The following is a 15,819-nucleotide window of genomic DNA, read 5'->3' on the forward strand; positions in this document are numbered from 1 at the left end:
CGAACGATAATAAACTTCTGAAGACATGATTTTCACGGAATTGTTATGACTAAAGAGAATGAAGAGAGAATGAAGTGTGAATGAGTTGAATGAGGAGGGGTTGTATTTATAGGAAATTGCTTACGGACCTCCGACGACTTACCGACGAAATTCCGACGGATGTAAAGCAGTCCGTCGGTATTCCGTCGGAATTGTCCAATCTCAAACGGCTATACAACGGTCATATATATTTGTCGGCAACGGTCACATGGTTCGTCGGAATTCCGTCGGAAAATACCGACGGAATTCAGACGACTTTGCTGTTAATCGGAATGTCGTCGGAAATTCGTCGGAATATACCGACGAACTTCCGACGACTACAACGGTTACATTTTTTATCGGAATGTCGTCGAAAAGTCGTCGGAAAATTCCGACGAACCATATTTCGTCGGAATTCCGTCGGAAATGGCCGACGGAATTCTGACGACTTAATTTTTTTGGATTTGGTCGGAAATTTGTCAGTATTCCGTCACAAATTTCCGACGACCTTGGTGTCCGTCGGAATTCGGTGTGTTTTCTTGTAGTGTCATAGTTTCGATAAATAAGAACCAAGTCCAACGAATATAATGTGACATGGTTAGTGTAAAACATAATATTAGGAATTAATGAGTTAGAGAAAATGTAAAACTACTGTGTTTTGATCAATGGCATATAATTGTAATTACTGAGAAAAAATCAGGGTCATTTTCTATTTGTACTCCTGTTTTAATAGATTAGATGTAAAGACAGTGTAATGAACAGTATTGGTAATGAATGCATACAAGAATAAAAACCACATCAGAAAATTAAAAAGAGAAAGACACACATACAGATAATCAATAAAGGGCACACAGAAAAATTGACACACGTATAAGCACACAAATAGAACCAATCAAGTTGTTAAGTAATTTAAACTAAAGACGAGTTCGGCATAAAACTCTCTGGAATCCATCCAACGAGTTCGCCGTAACGTTGATCATTACCGGCGTACAAACAGCCTTCAACGTACGTCTCCTCGACCGAAAAATCCACGTCTTGTAGCTCACTCGAGCCGTTATATACACTTCCATTTCGATCACCCCTTTCATCTTTTCAACCCTCAAGTCCTTGGCATTGAACTTAGACAATGCCACGTTGTGTGACACAAGCTGCGTCTCAATCCTCGTCTCGTTCTTGGGACGCTGCTTGAAAGCAGATATCTCCTTGTGAGCCACGGACTGGTTATGGTGAGCCGTGGAGATTCGCATGGAGTGATATCTCACGGAGACGTGTTTCTCAGGGTTGTATGATTTGATCACATAGTTGAATTTGGCGCTAATGTGATCGTCCTTGGCTATGGCAAAATCTTGGACCGATGCGGCTTCGACGGTATAGGCGAGACGCTTTGGCCTGAGGGTGAGGTATGTGATTAATATTGCGAGACCTACGAGGAGTCCTAAGAGGACAAGGGCGACAATGATGCAGATGATAGGGTTCAAACGCCTACCAGGAAGAGGTTGATGTTGCGGTCGTGGAGGCGGTGGTTTTGGAGGAACCATTGCCAGAGAGGGTTGTGTACTCGTTTGGAAAGGTATATTTCTGGTTAATTGTTATGAAAAGATAGAGAGCAATGATTAGTCTGATTGTTTTGCTACGTTATATAAGGTGACGAACACAGATAGTTAGATTCTTTGCTTTTGTGTAAGGATTAGTCCCAAAACTATTCATGTAATTCTTTAAATATTCGGTATTGCTTGTGAATTAATTAAGAAATCTTGTAAGTTGGAAGATTCATACTTTTTGCTTATTTGTTCTAATTCTTTGCTTCTTGTAATCTCAGGCCTCAGAGCATCCACAACCATCAGAACCTTATTAAGTATCTAAAAAATCAAATTATTAATGTTTTTATTGCAATTAATTTAAGTAATTAATTTTTATTTACCTTTTTAATTTGAATTAGTATAAAAGTGACACATCGCCATTGAGTTTTTTTAAAGGTTTTTAGCTTTTTTAGTTAAAAATCAAGAGACGGTTTCTTATATTCCGCTAATGAACCCTACTCTAAAAACCTCCATTAATCATGCTCTGACAGTTTATGACTTTTTCTGACACATTTACTACTTTTTTGTATTTTTGAATTATTTTTAATTTTGAAAATTTGTGTTAGAACCCTCCAATAACCAAGGTATTGAAAATCGGACCGGACCGGCCGGTTGAACCGGACCAGACCGGTCGGTCGAACCGGTCCGCCCGTGACTTGTGAAAGAAGCCGAGTCCGGTTCAGTTTAAAACCCGAATTTAAGAAAAATCAGTGAAACCAGCTAAAAACCGGTAAAACCGGTGATCCGATTCAACTTCAAACCCCGGTTCTACAGAAGTAAAAATATAATTATTGTATTTCCAGTTGTTATTAAAATATAATATTCCATAATTAATGTTTGATTTTTTACTATTTAATTAGTTTTCTCTTGATTATATATATATTTTTTTAAAAACGTTTAAAAAATCTCTTTTTGAGTCTCATATTTTATTTTCATTTTGCTATATTCATAAAATTTAAGACTTTTAGTTGTAAAAATAAATAAATATGTAATTTAAACAGTCATTCATTTGTTTTTTTTTATCAATTTTAGTTGATATAGTATTCACTTGTTTATATAACTAAAATTATAATTATTGTTTATTATCTAATTAATAAAAGAGAATATAGAACATATTATATGTATAATTACATTTTAGGTCTTATATAGTGTAAATACATGATTATTTAGATTTATTTATTTATAAATAGAAAATCCGGTTCAACCGCCGACCACTTAACCAGTAGTTTTACCGGATCGGATAAAAACATTGCCCCTCTATTGGAGGTGCTCTTAAACCCAATCACTACCGGAACGAATAAAATGGAGACTACAACGTACATAACGTACATAGAAACCAAAAGATATACACTTAAGAACATGATTAACCCGGGGTTCTTAGGATGAGGTTCTTAGACCACCGGCAACGCGGGGTTTAAGTAGATCCTTAGCATTAATTCTTACTCGGGATTGATTAAAATATTAATATAAAAAAATCATAAGTTAAGAAAGAGTCCTTAACTAAGGAGATTAAGGATTTGGTCCTTGATGAGTTGGCAAAGCCCGATTGGTGAGGGTCAGGGTCGTGTTTTGTAAGGAGAGAAAAAAAAAAAGAAGTCGCGACAATTACAGAAAAAAAATTCCTCCGGCGAAACGAAAGGTGATTCGGCGATCTTCGGTGTTGAAGGTAAATCAGAGCGTTTTAGTTCATTATCTTTGCATTTGGAGTTGATGCATGTTGATTTCATCAATTTTTACGGTTCGATTGTGGGATTTTACTTGAATGAGGGTTTCAAATCGAATTAGGGATTTTAATCGAATTAGGGTTTTCGTCTGGGTTTGCTATTTTCTTATTTCCGATTCGATTCTTTGTTGTTTTCGTCGTCTAGGAATTGAACACATAATGAAAGGAATCAGAGGCAAAGATGATCTTACGGCTGCGTAAAGTTTCATTCTTTCTTCACTCAACTTTTTGATCCCTTTTTATATTTCCTTGTCTGAGAATCTTCAAGATTTGTTCTTTGGGTGATATTGATTTGATGAAAACCTGTTACAGACGTTGTTTCTAATTGGGTTTTGACAAACTTTGCAGCATGGTCTCAGCCTCAGGTGGTGGGTTGGCGTACACTTTTGTGAGCAAAGGCTTGAAAGTAAAGCCTGCACACGCACTCTCCTGGGCTGTTTGCTACGCTGTTGCGTCAGGAACAATGTATAAGGTGATTGATTGATTGTTCATGAACCAATACAAAAAGAGTATACATATCTTTTTACTTACCACGGGTTTTTGTTCTTCTTTCAGGTGAAGGAAACAATCAGAGCAAGAAGTAAACATTCCACCAGCACCAGGGGCAAGGCTTTTGATACTTGATCATATCAAGAGGTTCGTTTACAAGCTTCTCTACTAGACTAGTAGTACTAGTACTCTCTCACATGGATCAAATATATGAACTGAATCTAACCATTCTCTGTTGTTTTGATCAAATATACCAACCCTCCCTTTTATCTTATATGGTGGTTGTAATAACTTAGAATCTTGGAGATATAGTTTCGAGAGACGTAACGTAACCTTGCTAGTTCATTCGCTAAAACTTTATGTTTGCTTTTAAGTAAAACCAACAACGTAACAGAAACTATTTTTTACAATTTTTTTACTTTTAAAATTTTTTAAATGTTTTACAAATTTAATTATTTTTAATGGTTTACAAATTTATTAAATGTTTTACAAATTTAATTATATTTTATTCTTAAGAATTTTATAGTGGATAACACCATTGGACTAACAAATATGATTAGAGTCCTTAACTATTCAAACAAGGATTTCAATGATGAGTAACACCATTGGAGTTGCTCTTAATCTGAGAACTCCGGGTTAATCCTCCAGGTTAATCATGGTCTAATAAGCATCATATTTTTTAGAGTACATACAAAAAGTCTTAAAACTCACAAGTCACTTAGTTTGTTTTTTAAACTATTTCTTCAAATATGAAAGCAAACCCGTATTTTACAAAAGAGAAGACACAAAACTAGAACGAAGCGACATTATTACAAACACACATAGAGAACAGACAACTCTAGAAACCCTACTAAGTTAAACCTTACCCTAACCTAACGGTTAAGTTGGAGAAAAGGAAATAACAAGAGACATACTAATTAAACTAACGCTTCTTGGCACCATAAGCAACAAAGTTACTAATAGCTTTGGAGCCTTCAGCCACGGCATGTCGGCTAAGTTCTCCAGGCAAAACCAGCCTCACCGCTGCCTCGATCTCCCTAGAAGACAACGTCCTCCGCTTTGAATAGTCGTTTAACTTCGCCGCTTCCACCGCTAGTCTCTCGAACATATCTCCCATGAACATGTTAATCACCGTCATAGCCTTTGACGATATCCCTAAATCCGGATGCACCTGTTTCATCACCTTATACACATATCTCTTGTACTCATCTCCGGCTACCTCCGACCTATTCTTCTTCCTCTTCTTTAACATCTTCTTCTTCTTATTCCCCTCCTTCTCCTCAACCTTATGGGTCTCCTTCGAAGGGACTTCACTTGCTGGAGCGGGTGTTTCAGGCGGCTGAGGGGACCGATCATCCCGAACGTCCACCGGAATCTCAACCTTATGGGTCTCCTTCACGGTGCCTTCACTTGCGGGAGCGACGGTTTCAGATGGCGGTGGGGACCGGTCATCTCCAACATCGACCGGAATCTCAACCCTAGTAATGTTTTCTTCTTCCACAGGAATGGACAACGGCAGATCCTGTGTCTCTAGCTCTTGTGTCTCTTGTGTGTCGGTCTCGGTGGTAACATTTGGAACTCCGTCCGTGACGGTTACTTTGATTGTTTCCTCTACTACTTTCTTCTTCTTCGTCACAGAAACCACTTTCTTTGATTTTTTCGGCGCCATATCGTCTTCGTTAGTAAAACCGTAATAATGTTCTGCGGTTAAATAAAAGAAGGCTTGTCGGGTTTTGTGTAACGGTAATTCTTGGATTGACATGTGGTGAAACGTGTCGTTCAAGATTGTAATGTTGGTGCTCAACTGCCAACTACGTGGTGGTTGTACAAAAAAAGTTAACTTTATTAAGGTGAATTACCCTTACAAAAAGAAATTAGAGTTAGAGAAACAGCGCTGCCGCTGAATTTAGTCATCAGTCACCTACTTGTATATGATATAGACACAAATATGTACTCTAGCTATTTTTCCCCACAAGAAGTAAAAATATCATTTTATCTGATTAAATCAATTAATAAAAAATAATGCAAAATGCAAACATGTCCATTTTGTATGTCGAGATATTGACAAAAAAAAAAAAGTATGTCGAGATATATACAAACATACAAAATGTGTAGAAAACATCATTAGTAGTATTACTGAGATACTATCTCGAAATGGAGTTCTAACTATTACTATATAACTTTAACGTTATGATAAAATTCTAATGTAATAAAATCAAATTAACTAGAAGATAACATGTATTTTAGCAGTATCTCGAGAGTATAAAATTTTGACTTGAAAATTAGGTGAGTTCGACAAGTTTTGTGTCTATCAATAAAGATCTCATGTGTGGATTTATGGTATTGACTTAATTAGAGGAAAAATTGCGTATATATAATGCAAATACACTAAAATTTGAGAACTCTTTTTCTTTTGTACTTTTACATTTATTTTATTTATTTTTAATTTTGATCCCTGTTTAAGAAAAATAAAACTTCACCCACTATTACTCTCTCTTAAGTTATTTTATTGCTAAATCTTACAAACAAAAATCCATATCATGTTTTGAGACATGATAATCAAATTGTAAGAGACAAACACAAGATCGATATATATTAACAAAAACTCTGTACATAAACAGAGTTACAATCCCATCAAAAGAAATAAATAAAACACGAAACGAGTTAAATAGTATAGGTATAGAAAGGATCAATGAATCTACACAATCAAGTTTGTGGAGAAGAAGAAGAAACACAGCAAGGATTCAGGCGCTATTACTCCTCCGTTTCTTACGGACAGGGATTGGGTCATGAACAAATAACGTCTCCACCTCGTGGCTCCCAACGTCGGTGGCTTCAAAGAACCGAAGATCTTTAGACAATCTTTTCTTCTTTGTCGGAGAAATCTCACGCGGTCGCTTTCTTGGCGCCGGAGGACAAGTATCCACCTCCGGAATCTTATGATCACTTGATGTTGGTGTACACAGAGATCCTAACACCTCTTCGTTCTTCGATTCTTCTTCTTCTTCTTCTTCTTCTTGTTTTCTTGGTTTATGTTCTACTTTCTCTTCTTCTAGGGGCTCGAGAACCTTGGACATGGTCACAGAGAGAAAAGGATAAAGAGTTTTTTTTTTTTTTTTTTTTGATCAAAAGGATGAAGAGTTTGTATTTTGCTAAATGTCCATGTATTAATATATTGATTGAATATTCGGATATATTCAATGCTTTTTGTGCAACTTAATTGTCATTTTCAAATTTTTGATCAAAATACTGAAAGCTAACGGAGAAAGCTTATCCAAAATAAGTCTCATGTGTATGGCTAAATACGTACAAATGCTTGGCATAGGATACCCATTTCATCGCTTAAAAATATGATATTTTCATATAATTGATGTGTCTACTTTCCGACTCTCCTTGGACTTTTATTCGCGTTTCGCAACCTATTGTCTAAGCCAATCAACTACTGCCATGTCATCCTCCACTTGTGTTTGAAATTTGCCCAAGTTAACCAATATCCGAAGAGATATTTATTAATGGGCTCAGAATATCCAAGGGCTTTTTCATATATGTCGCTCATACTTTAGCTAAAATAGCCCATTAAACAAAGTCTTATATTCTACTTGTCTTTACCTTCTTCAATAGGCCCGTTCGTTTACGTGTCCTGCGACATGCGACTAAGATTACGTTCGTTTACGTATCGCGCAACCTGCGACTTGCGACCTGCGACTAAACCTGTGACCTGCAATTAAAACTATGTTCGTTTACGTGTCGCGCGACCTGCGATCTGCGACCTGCGACCAGTCGCGCGATCAAAATTTTCTTAAGTTTTAGTCGCTGTTTTTTCGGACGACTACAATGAGAACCCGCGACTGGTCGTGCGATCAGTCGCGCGGCATCAAAACAAACAACAACCTGCGACTTGCGACATGCGATATGCGACCAATCGCAGGTCGTATGTTACGCAACAACAAAATGAACAACAACCTTCGACATGCGATCAGTCGCAGATCGCGCGATAGGTAAACGAACAGGGCCATAGAGTGGCCTATACTTTGGCTAAAACTGCCCATTAAACAATGTCTTTTACCATCCGGTTAACGGAATGGTTTTATTTTATGTCAAAAAAATAATCTTTTGTGCATGTAAATAAATAATATAGATAGTTTATTTTCCATCACATATTATATTATATAAAACTTGGTTCTTCAAAGTTATTAATTAACATGATTGCGACACATGACAATTATATATTTAAGATTCTCACATGTTAAACTATCTCATAATCTATATATATAAAAAAAATGTTTGTCTCCCTCCTGTTGCGCCACCTCACCATCCAGATCACAAAGTCGAGTCCTGGAGTGTCGACACGTGTCCCGCTTGCCAAAACGCAGCACTTCATTTAACGCAAGTTGTCGCACCTATCTTCGCTTTTCGATCAGCCGTATTGTTTTATTTGGGCCTTTTGTTTGTTCGATTCAACCAGCCCATAGATCAACCACACTGCCTGAGATATGTCACAATCACAACATAAAGAGATCAAAACACACACAAGCCCGGAATCTCTCAAATCATAAAAGTTTTTTTCTAAACACCATAAAAGTTTCTCTTTGCATAAACATTCAAAACTCCAAATGCCGATTCATCAAAACAAAAACAAAAAAAAAAACCACAAAACTTTGGAAACATTAATACAGATCTCAGCATAAACAAATGAAAACTCATTGAAACAAAAGAAACAAACCCAGAAAGAAAAAAACTACTTTGGATATGAACAATGGAAGAGGCTGAGGAAAGATTACCGCTGTCTGCTCGCCGTCGTCCTTCCCGCTGAAGCCTCCACCGCCGGCGGCTTCTTCTCCATCCTCCTTCGTCAAAGTTTCAACCTTTGAAAATCTATAGTTTATCTTCTGAACAATAGCCACCAGATGATTCAATCTGCAATAGATAACAAACAAACAACATCAAAAGTTAAAAACTTTGTGAGACTGTAATGAAACTGTTTTAGTAGGCAACAATAAACATCTAATAACTATCCAACTTACTGAGGTTGCTGGGATGGAAAGAAACGTCGGAAAAATCACGGCGAGGAGCCTCCTCCGTCAGGCTTCATGTCCAACCTCCTCCACCACCAACAAAACCAAATCTGAATCAAAACTGACACACACACACAGACACAGACATAGAGAGAGAGAGAGTTAACCGTGAGGGAGGTCCGACACGAGAGAGAGAGAGAATCCGGCTAGAGAGGAGTCCTGAAGGCGAGCAAGAGAGAGGAGGGAGCGTGAGAGAGGTCCGGCTAGAGATAGAGAGCTCCGGTGTCAGAGAGAGAGGCACGGGAGAGAGATCTGGCGTGGCGGCTAAAGATCTGAAATGAGTTTGTGTGACGGTGAGAAAAAATAAGTTGAGAGAACCAGAGTTTTTTTTTTCTTTTTTTTTCAAAAGAACTAGGATTCATGATTTATTTTTAGATTTTTAGATTTTCAGTTTTAGTTTTAGAAAATTATTATTATGTAAAATTTTAAATTTATTCTTTTATTTTATTTGAAACAAATAATATTTCATTGGAAAAATAAAATTTTCTTAAAATTTTAGGCGGAAATATCAGGTCCAAAACACAAGAAGATTTACTAGAAGTCTCCTCATAAATATTCTCACATCATTCTCTAAGTTTCTTTGTACATTGTTCCATGTTTTGTTTATTTGCACATGAGACTTATTTTGAATTATCTAGCCATCGAATTAAACTTTATCTTTAAATAAATAATTGGCGAAACTTAAATGTGTTAGTTTAAAAAAAAATGTGTTACAATATTTTATAAGATACCAAAATCAAAAATACAAAATAAAACTTAAAACATACTAAACTACTGTATTCTAACGAAAATATGAAGCTAAAAGTATAATTATTTTAAAATTACAAATGATAGTTAAACTTTTTCTTGAAACCAATGAAAAAGACAAAAAACATCAATTATGGATAAATTTTATAAGTTTAACAAATTTAGATATATAATCCGTGTGTTACGAAAATCGTTTCGTTATTAGGAAATAAAAAATAGTTTAGACCATTCATAAGAAACAACCCATAACCCCTAACATTGAATTATATATTAATCATATGAATTGTGATTTCATCCTTATAAAAACCATAAAAATATGGCAAAATGATCTAAATATAAAGAACGAAAGAAACACAAATATCCATTTAAAACACAGACCTATAATCTCAAACAATTATAATTTATAAAATATATATATTGATATATTACACGTACAACATATCCGGCGCGTAGCGCGGGCTTACCCTAGTTAATAATATATAAATGTAACATGATAATAACAAAACCGAATTGTGAAAAGCTAATTTTAGAAAGTATTTGATAGTAATTTTCCCTTTCTAAAATCCTAAACAAAACAAATTGTATAAAAAATATTTGATAGTAATTTTTCTTTCTAAAATCCTAAACAAAAACAATTATTGTAAAAAATTATTTGATAGTAATTTTCTATTTAAATTGTGACATGTGTTAAAATATATCATGATTAATAAATTTTACAAGATAAGTTAATAACAAAAACAATATTTTAAAAATTAGTTTTCTTTTCTAAAGTATTTTCTTTTTTACAAATCATATACCAAAAATACTTTTACAATGCTAATTTTCATTTTCTAAAATCATAAAGAAAAAATAATTGTAAAATAATATTTGATAGTAATTATCCTTTTGAAATATAATAAACCAATTTTTTTTTTTGTAAAATAGTGTTTAATGATAGTTTTCCTTTACTCAAATCCTAAGAAAAAAGATTTGTAAGATAATTATTTCAAATTTTAGTGACTAATCAAATTTCCTATTTAAATAGTTAACTTTCTGTTTAAAAATCATAAACCAAAAAGAATTACCCAAACAAATGCTCACATCTATACAGTATATAGGATTGAAATCTCTCATATTTTATCACCAAACTTAATAATAGATACACGAAAAAATATCAGGTGAGGTTTTCCTTGGTAAAACTCCAATTATTTTTACTATTATCTTTGCTAGATGCTGTCATAATTATTTGATGTTGTCGTACATAAGTAAATATCACTATTATTCTATGTAGCATAAATATAAATGACTATATTTGATTGTGTTTAATAGTAGTTTTCCTTTTTATATAATAAGATTATGTATTTATAAAATATTTAATAGTAGTATTTTTAAAAAAGAAATGAGTTCAAGATAATTACGAAGTAAAAGATATTATTTTAATAGATGTTTTCCTTTTTAGAAAACTTTAAACACAAAATTATAAAAGGAAACATAATTCCCATATTTATAATTATATACTAGTACTATTTTACGAATTTTATTTTTCATGAAAATATCAGAAGCGAAAATTAATTTAGAAATTATTTGACATTAGATCAGTTAAATAAAAACGTTCTTATTACCATATTATCGTAGTCTTACATCAGTTTTTCTATGTTTTTATATATTCAATTACAACTGTAACAAAATAATTATATATAATTATATATATCTAAAGAATATGAATATGAATATAAATTTTACTATCATTATCTTCATCATTCTAATCTTTATTTTTTAAAATTATAACTGTAAATCCAACATGAAAAAAACATCGAATAATCATATTAAAAACTGAAAATAAAAATTCAAAAGATATATCTAAAATTAAATTTCATATATTTAAAATAAAATTAGAAGATATCTACGATTATGTTTTCTTCAGCTCTATTATAACATATACTAATAAAATTATTTACCACAAAACTTAGTTGTCATTAATTTATCATGTGTGTCAGTATATTTTTGCTTATAAACAATTATTCTTACAATCAAGATTAAGAAGAAAGATGTCCTTCATCATACAATATATTTGTAGCTACAAGAATCAAATCAATATCCAAATTTTGAAAGTATTCATAGTTTCATTACTTCTAAGTTACATGGTAAAAATGCTGATTTAAACTGTTTTCTATTGGTTGAACAACTAAATTTGCATCGACCATGCAAATCAAGGCATATAAATAATAGCACATGCACACACAAAATTCTTTGACCTTATAATGATAACACAGACATCAGTAAATGACCATGAAAACATCAAAATATGTTAAACAAGAAGAATAACATAGCAAGTTAATGGAAACATTAAATAAAGAACTGAAGTAAGAGTATGACATTGCATTGACTCATTGGCTTTATTCAACTTTCAAGTTTTTGGTATTTCACTCTAATTCTTACTTATTCGGCTTTGGTTTGATTTGAATCTCCGGGTTTGAAATATTTTTTCTAGCCTTAAGTACAAAAGTTGTTATTAACTCGTATAGACACCACGACTATTTAAATAGAAATACTATCCACAACTTACGTGGCCAAACGAGTTTTTTTAATCTTAATACTAAAACTGCAATAATAAAATTTCTCACGTTTTATGCTCTTTATAAAATTCAAATATCAAACAAAACCCTGCATCACACGAACCCATATCTAGTATCATAATAATTAGGGGTGTCAATTTGGGCTAGTCCGACCCAAACCCGCTAAGCCCGTAAATATTTTAGCCCGGTCTGGTCCGGCCCTAAAATATTTTGGGACTAGAATTCAAAGCCTGACCCGGCTTTTATAGGGCTATATGGCTTTTCGGGTTTTTTTGGCTTTTCGGGCTTTTTTTGGCTTTTCGGAAAATAATTTGTCATTGTCACTTTAATCGTTTTAATACATGTAAATTTTCATTAAAAAAAACAGTTTCATTTTTTTGTTTCAAAATATAAAATGAGTTTAAACGTTTCTTTTTTATCAAAAATATTTTATTTTTCGTATGCTTTAAAAACATATTGTAAAAAAAAACAAATTTAATAAGATTTAAATAATCAAATATAAATTAAAACTAAACATATAAGAAAACAAAATTTATGATAAACATGGTCAAACATTTCATACTTTGTATATTGAAAAAAAAACACGTTGTACATAAAAAAAGAATTTACATTTGCAAAATTTAAAATGTGACAATCAACACAGTAATAGCACAAGGTTTTTTCCAGCATTTGACACCTCAGCTTTTTAGAAGTCTGAGGAGGTGGCATGTCAATAAATGAAAAAAGTTGTAGCACCAATAAGAACATTTCGTTTTTCCATGTCATCGTGTGGTGTTTTACATTTTCTTATTCTTTGATTTGCCCATGATGAATTGGAGAATAAACTAGAGACTTAGAGAGAGAGAGAGAGAGAGAGAGATCAGTTCGTCGTTGAAGAATGATGCCGAAGATGAAGCATCCTTTGGAAATTCCACATCGGAGGAAGTAGTGGTGTTGGCTGCGGATTCGGAGACCATCACAGGTTAGACGAGTCGCCTAGACCGATGATCGATCCCGCCCCTATTCAGTAGCTCTAGCTCGAGCCCATTTCTTACTTTATATGTCTATTCGTTAGGTTTCGGCAACGTCTAGAATGTGATCTTGCGGCGGCTATGGATGGTGTTTATTTCAATTTGACTGAGGAGAAAGTATCAAGCCCATTTATCTATGGCAATCAGCTTGTCTGATCCTTATCCGACAGAGAATGCATATGCAGCTCAGCTTGATGCTGCTAAGCGGATTAGCCTTAAGGTTAAGGCTCCGGTCACCGACACAGACTTGAACCAGAGAGTGAAAGATGGTTTTTGCGATGTGTATGTGATTACATCTAACTTTATTTCACAAGGGAGGATACAATGTGTATGGTTTTTGATGTGTATGGGATCTTCGAGCGATCTCTGTTTCAGAAAATGTAGATTACAAGGTGATTTTGAATTTTTGGTGAACCGGTTTATTGATCCTGAATTGAAAGATTGGAGAGTAGAGCATTTATTTTGTCTTTGGAATGTCCAGACTTTGTTTGTGGTTAGGTGTAAGTGATTTGACTCATAAACTGCAGATATAGTAGTAGAGTATATGTGTGGCCCCGTTGAAAATGCGGATGAAGCATTGAGAAGGTGGATGCATCGAAGCTATGAATTAAGGAACAATTTTACAGCAGTTCTAAATTATTTCAAGTTAATTTGTCTATTCTATCTAAAATAGTTGTATATATATCAAGTTACAAAAATAAATATTAGATATTGATTTCCTTAGATAAAAACTTTAATTATTTACATTATATCAGTTTGCATATTTTCCATATTACAAGTTACAATGAAATACGGAAGATATAATGAAATGTGCAAACTGATATAATATAAATAATCAAAGTTTCCACGACAAAAATATAGAAGATAAAAGGTTGCGGAAATAGAGCAAGAGGGAGTGTGGCATTGACAATGATAACAAAATAACTTTTGTGAGAGATACACAAGCTTTTTTATAGTAAATATAAAAATGTTACACAATATATGAGATTAAATTTATAAATCAAAGTGATATATTCGAACTACAAAACTTAAAAAAGAAGTATACATACAAGTTAATAGTGATATTCTTTTATTTTGAAAGGTTTAGGTTTATATCCAAATTAGACTAAATATGAGAGTTGATACCAAATACAAAATAATAAACATGTTCTTGATATTATGAAAGCACATATTTACCCTTTGTTTAAGTTTTAGTTTTATCCATAAATATTTATGTTCAAATTTTTTATACTAAATTAAATATATTATTTTTTTGTTTAAATTATTAATTCATATCAGTCGAAATATGATACTAAAATAACAGCTAAAAACAAAATATATGAAGATTCCCGCGGCGTAGCGCGAGTTATTATCTACTATATAAAATAACATTACCAAGAAAACATTCAACTCACAATTTGTAAATAAATACCACTATTTTTTTTTTTTGAAACTCATCGAAAATCACAAAGGAAAAAAGTAGAAGCCTAGAAGGTCACATGCGAGAGAAAGAACAATGATTTTAGTATTTTAGACGAAAACGTAAGTGCTGTGCGTTTTTCTTTTGCTAAACTTTATTTACCTTCATATGTACTTTAATTTTGAAGACTTATTATTTGATCCAAGTCGTACTTCAGTCCAACACCTAAAAAATAAAAACTACTTATTCTACTATCATCAAAATTATATTAAAACAAAACATATAACCACAAATACGAAGAAAACCAAAATATAAGGAAATAATTTATCTTATATATATGTTTAACATATGGACACTATTATATAAAACATTTATATACTTCTATTTCATTTTTATGTTATAAAATACTAAAGTCGTTATATCTTATATATTAAAATAGAAGTCACAACTTTGATTAATGTGTGATTTTTTAAAAAATGGACCTAATGGACATATTTATAGAAAGTCACGTTATATTTAATATCTAATCTTATTATTTAAATTTTGGGCCTACCAGAAATTTTTATTGGACTATCAATAATTGGATTTAAACAATAGATGATCAATTGGATTTATAGATAGTATAAATTAAATAGATATAATTTAATGTTGTAATACTATAACTTTATATGCTAAATATTTAAATATTTGTCGATGTTAACTTTTAAAATTATAAAAATTTTTTTTAAATAACAAAAATCATACTATCTAACAATGATTAATCTTTACTACCTTAAACCAATGAAAACAACCGTATTTCGAAACATTCGATAGTTACCTGGAAGACATCAAGCTTTTGAAAAGAAGTTTCTTCAACTCAGAAATCGTTCATGTACCTCAGACGAAGAATTTAAAGGCGGATAGTAACCGTCTTTCGTCGTTTACATGGATGCAGAGTTACCTATCTGGTTTACAGAGTCTATATGAGTCTGTAAATGTTTGTTGTCAAAAAAAAAAAAACCAATGAAAACAAATTTTAAACCATATAGTTTATTTTAAAAATTAAACAAAAACTAAATGTTTAATTATTTACTCGATAATATAAATCTATGAAGCGAAAAGTTTAATTTTTTAAAAACTTTATAAATTTGTGAAATGTTACAATATCTTTGAATATGACAATAAAACAATATTTTACTAATCTTTATATATACAGTTACGATTTTAATGATGAAATAATAATC

At 32.6% G+C, this 15,819-nt stretch overlaps 3 protein-coding genes across 3 annotated transcripts; all 3 read right to left on the minus strand.

Annotated features, from left to right (window-relative positions):
• Window positions 1-759: 759 nt before the first annotated feature.
• BNAC05G05830D (uncharacterized protein At1g08160) lies at window positions 760-1,656 on the minus strand. The gene has a single exon (XM_013854528.3). The coding sequence runs from the start codon at window positions 1,554-1,556 to the stop codon at window positions 933-935; it is 624 nt and encodes a 207-aa protein (XP_013709982.2). The 5' UTR covers window positions 1,557-1,656; the 3' UTR covers window positions 760-932.
• Window positions 1,657-4,532: 2,876 nt separating this feature from the next.
• LOC106414409 (histone H2B.2) lies at window positions 4,533-5,524 on the minus strand. The gene has a single exon (XM_013855072.3). It carries the CDS (start codon window positions 5,477-5,479, stop codon window positions 4,733-4,735), a length of 747 nt encoding a protein of 248 aa, XP_013710526.2. The 5' UTR covers window positions 5,480-5,524; the 3' UTR covers window positions 4,533-4,732.
• A 772-nt stretch (window positions 5,525-6,296) lies between these two features.
• LOC106413721 (cyclin-dependent protein kinase inhibitor SMR2) lies at window positions 6,297-6,971 on the minus strand. Its single transcript, XM_013854465.3, has one exon. The coding sequence runs from the start codon at window positions 6,885-6,887 to the stop codon at window positions 6,555-6,557; it is 333 nt and encodes a 110-aa protein (XP_013709919.2). The 5' UTR covers window positions 6,888-6,971; the 3' UTR covers window positions 6,297-6,554.
• Between the last annotated feature and the right edge of the window lie 8,848 nt (window positions 6,972-15,819).

This window comes from Brassica napus, chromosome C5 (assembly GCF_020379485.1).
Source record: "Brassica napus cultivar Da-Ae chromosome C5, Da-Ae, whole genome shotgun sequence".
NCBI lineage: Eukaryota > Viridiplantae > Streptophyta > Magnoliopsida > Brassicales > Brassicaceae > Brassica > Brassica napus.

What these genes read in the sequence shown, in the direction of transcription:
- BNAC05G05830D (XM_013854528.3), bottom strand. Translation starts at nt 1,556, where the DNA reads ATGGTTCCTCCAAAACCACCGCCTCCACGACCGCAACATCAACCTCTT.
- LOC106414409 (XM_013855072.3), bottom strand. Translation starts at nt 5,479, where the DNA reads ATGGCGCCGAAAAAATCAAAGAAAGTGGTTTCTGTGACGAAGAAGAAG.
- LOC106413721 (XM_013854465.3), bottom strand. Translation starts at nt 6,887, where the DNA reads ATGTCCAAGGTTCTCGAGCCCCTAGAAGAAGAGAAAGTAGAACATAAA.